This window comes from Triturus cristatus, chromosome 7, assembly GCF_964204655.1.
Source record: "Triturus cristatus chromosome 7, aTriCri1.1, whole genome shotgun sequence".
In the NCBI taxonomy this organism is placed as follows: Eukaryota; Metazoa; Chordata; class Amphibia; order Caudata; family Salamandridae; genus Triturus; species Triturus cristatus.
In genome coordinates, this window is record NC_140590.1 from 1,160,543,524 (window position 1) to 1,160,549,846 (window position 6,323).

General features: G+C 50.6%; 1 protein-coding gene across 1 annotated transcript; it reads right to left on the reverse strand.

The window, feature by feature from the left end:
• Window positions 1-1,089: 1,089 nt before the first annotated feature.
• On the reverse strand, window positions 1,090-2,160 carry LOC146811320 (lamina-associated polypeptide 2-like). The gene has a single exon (XM_085615057.1). The coding sequence runs from the start codon at window positions 2,158-2,160 to the stop codon at window positions 1,090-1,092; it is 1,071 nt and encodes a 356-aa protein (XP_085471183.1).
• Window positions 2,161-6,323: the final 4,163 nt, after the last annotated feature.

Here is a 6,323-nt window from a genome sequence, read left to right on the forward strand (position 1 = left end):
CAACCACCATTGGAGAGCAGCCCGAATCCCTGGTGTAACAGGAATAAGGGTGTCGTAGTCCTGAGAGGCAGGATCCCAGTGGGCTAGAACATGATGCAGGAGGGGATACAAATGGAGGCAGACCCAAGGAAGGAGATGCAGAGTGGAAGCCATCTCTCCTTGACTCCGCAACCAGAGCCGGGCAGACACCTGGGACTGAGACAGAACACATGAAAGGTGCCTGAACAAAGTCAATTGCCTCTCCTGGGAGAGGAACACCATCCCCAGATCCATCCGGAAGAGAGCCCCCAGGAACTTCAGAGTCTGGGAGCGCAGCAGTGTGGACTTTCTGTGATTGATGAGAAACCCATAGGACTCCAGAAGACGACTGACCTGGTCCACATCTTTATGAGCTTGAGAGAAAGAAGGAGAAACAATCAACCAATCATCAAGGCAGGGAAAAACTTGAAGAGCCCTGGAATGGAGAATACCCACCAGAGGGGCCAAGAGCTTTGTGAAAACCCTTGGCGCCAATGAAAGGCTGTAAGGAAGCACCCGGAACTGAAAGTGCTGGGAGTTGACAGCTAAACAGAGAAACTGCTGATCCGCAGGATGGATAGGTACATGTAGATAAGTGTCCATCAGGCTTAGGGAGGCAAGGAAGCACCCTCGCAGCACCAGATTCAGGATAGACAGCAAAGTCACCATTTTGAAATGACGACGAGGAATATAGAGATTGACCCTCTTCAGATCTAAAACAGGGCGCAGGTCCGCCGCATCCTTCTTGGAGACCAGAAAGAGGATGGAATAACAACCCGGGCCTCGCTGCAAAGGAGGAACCTCCACAATAGCTGCCTTCTCCAAGAGAAGTGCACGCCCTCCAGCAAGGCCGCCCATCTCAGAGGATGACGCGGAAGAGGAGTCTCCCGGAAGACTGGAGGGGGAGGAGAGGAAAACTTGATCCGGTAACCTGAGGACACCGTCTGCACCGCCCGGGCATCCAGAAGACTCATCCGTTGATAAAAAAAGAAGCAAATGCGGTCTTCAACCAGAAAAGGCAGACAGTCATTGCTTTGGAGAAGGAGCGGAGGCAGAACCACCGGACTGGGTTCAGGACTTGGTACCACCAGGGGCCCCCCGGCCACGACCCCTGCCGCGAAAGGACTGCGAAGCACCCCTGGTTAAAGGAAAGCCAAAAGCACAGCGATAAGCAAACCCACAACCCCGAGAAGGAGGCGGAACAGGAGCTACAAGTTCATGATTCTCAGCTGATTGCTTGACCAAGTCCTCCAGCTGGGGCCCAAACACCTTGGAACCCACAAATGGCAATTTAAGCAGGATCAACATCTGAGAGGACTGCGCCTTCCAAGACCTCATCCAGCTATGACAACGAGCAGCATTGGAAGCCCCAGAAGCCAGCACTGCCGCACACAAAGTATCAAAGTTAATGTCAGAGAGATAGCCGACCTGCAGTTCCATAAGAGCCAAGAGATAGGAGGCATCTTCTCCCTCCTGCAACAGAAGAGCCAGGGCCTGGAAATCCTTTAGCAGGGACTGGACCATATAGTTGGAGTAGGTCGTAGCACTGACAGCAAAGTTGGAAGGGGCGTAAGAACACTTCACGGCCCCTTCCACCCGCTTATCAACAGCAGCAGAAGGAAGGGCATCATCTGACAGAACTAAGCCCTCCGTGGAAAACCCAGCCATCAAATTGTCAACCTTGACTGACTGAGGGAATTCAGCTGAAAACCCCTCCAATGGATAACGCTTACTCAAAAAGAGAGGGAAAACTGACTTATCAACATCCTTCCACTCATGGGTAAGTACCTTGCGCGCTGCACTGTGTAAGGGCAAAGATTCAGGATCAGGCTGGTGATACTGAGTAAAAAAGTCATCCTCCAGGACATCCAACTCAGGAGGAGTGAAACCCAGATTGCCCCTGACATGTCCAAACAAATCAGAGAACTCCGCCCCCTGGACAAAACGACCACGCACACAATCCTCCTCTTTGGGGCCCACATCATCAGCCAAGGGACCAGGCAGACTCAGTCCACCAGGAGGCACCTTAGCAGGAGGGCCATCTGCCTCCTGAGCCCGGAAAGCAGCAGCAACAGCCTCATTTATAATGAGGCGCAGGACATTCATACTAGGGGCAGCAAAGCAAGAAGCACCATGCTCCATGGTAGCGTAGCAACAGAGAACAGACCAGTTCAAGCACTGACGGGCCCACATGCAGAGATCAGGACCCAACTGAAACGGACCTGGTTAAAAAGAAAACGAAGTCCCGAGGCACTTGACCACTTGCGTAATCCGGAAGTGTACGGAAGCTCAAATACGAGCCAGCCGAACGGGAAACACCCTAGGGGAGGCACCAAAATGGAACAAAGGACGCTCGGCGTTGCAGTCCTGGGGCAGAGGGCCGCCCCCCCCTTTCGCAGGGCGCAAAGGCACCAGCGGTGAGAAACGGCTGCTAGGACAGGCCACCGCCGCAGCACAAAGTAAGTAAGCAAGCGGAAACACCCGCTGAAGCCGGGCGCATGCATGCGCAAATAATGAAACGCCCCAATGGTAGCACATGTGCCGCCGAAGCGAGCACTGCAAGACAGAGTGAAGAAACGGCCGCTAGAGCAGGCCGTAAAAACACCAAGTCAAAGGAACATATAATGCATAAGAGCGGCTGCTACAGCAGGCCGCCAGTATAAAAAAAAAAGAATGGAAAAAACACTTACCCGATCATCCGCTCTGCTAGGCAAGGAAAACTGACGAAGTCAGAAAAAAAAAGATCAGGATGTTATGTTGAAGCACTTCCACCTTAATGCTCACCAGCTAGGTGGCACCATATTGGGGGAAGTGTTAAAACTCTGCTAGGTATAGGGTTTCTGGTGAGCAGACAAGCTGCTTAAGGAATGGTACGGGAAGACGGATGAGGAGGTGATATGTTTTTTTTTGTTGCTATGGCCAAGGACGAGGACACTGCTAACAACAAAGATGGAGTGGCGGCCCAACCCCACTCTGTGATAAGGTGCGGGAGAATGACATTGAAGCACAGCAGTAAGTATCGGACGGGTTTAAGGACTGAACAGGAAGCCTCCACACTCCCAGGCGATACCATGTGATATCAGGAATTACCATGGAAAAAACGAGCAACGAGGGCTTTAAGTATTTTAAAATAAGCATTGGCATAGCCAATAGGTCTCGCTTTTGGGACCTTATAAGTGATTAGCCATGCAACACTTGATGTTGTTTAATGAAGGATATTGTGCTGGATAACTAAACACTTATAATGTCCCAAAGTCGAGACCTATTAGCTATGCATTGGGGGGCCTTATAAGTGTTTAGGTAGAGCTATTGACTTTGCTAATGTTTATAAGCTGTGCTGTAGAGAAGTCTGGCTGCTGTGCAGCATGTTGAGAAGTTGTAATAAAAAAGTGTAAGAAGCACTGAGTGATGCTGTGGTGACATTGATTGATGCTGTGCTGGCCCTGAGTTATGCAGCGGTGGCGTTGAGTGGTGCTGTGCTGGACCTGAGTGATGCTGTGGTGGACCTGAGTGATGCTGTGGTGGCCCTGAGTGATGCTGTGGTGGCCCTGAGTGATGCTGTGGTGGTGCTGAATGATGCTGTGGGGATGCTGTTTGATGCTGTGGTGGTACTGGGTGATGCTGTGGTGAGGGGAGTGATCCTGTGGTGGTCCTGAGTGATGTTGTGGTGGTGCTGACTGATGCTGTGGTGGTGCTGTGTGATGCTGTGGTGGTCCTGAGTGATGCTGTTGTGGTGCTGACTGATGCTGTGGTGGCGTTGAGTGATCCTGTGCTGGCCCTGAGTGATGCTGTCGTGGCCCTGAGTGATGGTGGTCCTGAGTCATGCTGTGGTGGTGCTGACTGATGCTGTGGTGGCGTTGAGTGATCCTGTGCTGGCCCTGAGTGATGCTGTGGTGGCCCTGAGTGATGGTGGTCCTGAGTGATGTTGTGGTGGTGCTGACTGATGCTGTGGTGGTGCTGTGTGATGCTGTGGTGGTCCTGAGTGATGCTGTTGTGGTGCTGACTGATGCTGTGGTGGCGTTGAGTGATCCTGTGCTGGCCCTGAGTGATGCTGTGGTGGCCCTGAGTGATGGTGGTCCTGAGTCATGCTGTGGTGGTGCTGACTGATGCTGTGGTGGCCCTGAGTGATGCTGTTGTGGTGCTGACTGATGCTGATTGATGATGTGGAGTTGCTGAGTGATGCTGGTGGTACTGAGTGATGCTGTGGTGTTCCTGAGTGATGCTCTAGTGGTGCTGAGTGATGTTGTGGAGAAGGTACGTGATGCTGTGGTGGCCCTGAGTGATGCTGTGGTGGTGCTGAGTGATGATGTGGTGTTGTTGAGTAATGCAGTGTTGGCCCTGAGAGATAAGAGCATTGAAAATAAGTACAGAGATGAAGGACACATGGGCCAAGAGAGGCGGCTGGGGGACACAGCTAGACAAGTAAGAGGGGAAAGAATCACTTGCTCAACCAGTAGGCGTGTGTGGAAACGTATTTCAGTCAGCCCCTTGCTCTTAGTAGCTTTGTATGACTTTCCACGTTCTTCTTATCCCTTGTGTCCTCGCGATGAATCCAGGAGTCTGGAAGGCAGGATGTGGCTTCCGTATAACAGTGCATTTCATTTTTTGTTTACCCATCCTAATCTGGTTGTAGGGCGCCGGAGTGACAGGAAAAATCAAAACCCTGTCCCTTTAAGTGTGCCTGCTCTGACGTTCGCATCACGTGACTATTCCATGCCAGCATTAATGCTATACACTTTTCCCAACTTCTCACTTCTGTTGCAACAGAGTCTTGTAGATCCGGGCCGGGACATTGTGGTTTTGAGACTAAGGTATTTGTGATATATTTGTATTAACGTATTTTTTTGGTGTCTGTGACAGGCTTGTAGGTTGCAAGAAAACGCTAGACAGTTTATGGCGTGGGAGCAGGGGATCGTGGCCGCATAGTTAAATTAGTGTAAAGGACAATAATTGTGCTGCATAGCTACCAGGTGCCTCTGCCCTGTCAGCTGAACACTTCCAGAGTCTGGGCATTATAGCCTGCATTTTTTTGTAAAGCTGAGATTTTGTATTCCATACATAATAAAAAGCAAAACTTTCCAGAATGTAATGTCCTTGTGTTTGTGTAATTAAAAATCTGCATAGTTGCCACCAGTGATACAGCAGTTATGCTACTGCTGAAAGCGAACGTGTTCAGCATGGGGAACCGGCAAAGGGCAGAGTACTCTGGCACTGGCATAGAGGGGTGCATTGTCTGGGTACAAAGGGCTGGTTTGGTTGCAAGGCACACTGGTGTCGCGGTTAAGCGAGTGCCTCGGGATTTAAGTGGGATGAAAAAGCGGCCGCGAGACACGCTCTGTGGTGGGGGAGGGGCATTGCGGCGAAACTTTCTAGAATGTAATTTCCTTATGTTTCCCCGCCTTCCTCGAGCTCGCTCCTCAGTACCACGTGACAGATGGAAGATGGCTGGAGGGCAACTGGGGCGGCCCTCAAGCTCGCCAGGGTTCTTATTGTCTCATACTCTTCCTGTGTAACTAAATGAAGTCAGTGCTGCTAGGAAATCCGTATTTATGTTCTGATTGCAATGTTTCCATTTCCTGTACATCAGCAGAACAGGAAAGCAGAGAGAGGGAACAAACAGCTAACGTGTTTTTATGTTATTAACAACCTGCTGGAGTCGAACCAGAGCAGTGATAGTGAGGCTGTGGTCTTTGGTGAGTCGGAGGGGTCATGTTTCTGTGCAGTTAAGCAGAAATATTCCAGGCTTTCAAAAACGTATTACCAAAGCTCTTGAATGAAGCTGTAAGGAGAATGCAGTAGCTTCTTTCTGCGCTCTGCATTTACCCGCCAGTTGGGACTGTATCCAAGCGTGCCGCGCATTCAGTCATTTTAATTAACAAGTTACAAATACATGAAGAAAAGAACAGACTTGTGAGGGACAAACTACGAAAGCAAGGGAACATTAACAGGAGGCAAGGTTGGGGGAGGGGGCAGACTGAATCCTATGGGTAAGAGCAAAGGTGCAACGGGATGGGAAAGGGGACGATAAAATAAATTTTAAAAAAGGACGCGAGTGATGTGCACGCGCGGCAGCAGGAAAAGGTGAAAGTGATCGCGCTGTAAGGGTGCCGCAAGCTATGTGCTTAATGAGGCATGACAGAAAGGCAGATGGCAGCTGCGCGCGTACCAGCGCGCGTAACCACAAACGCTTGAGGCCAGCAAAAGCGTGTGATAGCACTTTGAAAACCCACTTACTAAATGTCTCGCAGAGCAACGCATGCGCTGGCTCAGGCGAGACCTAAAAAACGAAGGAACTGAACTATAAT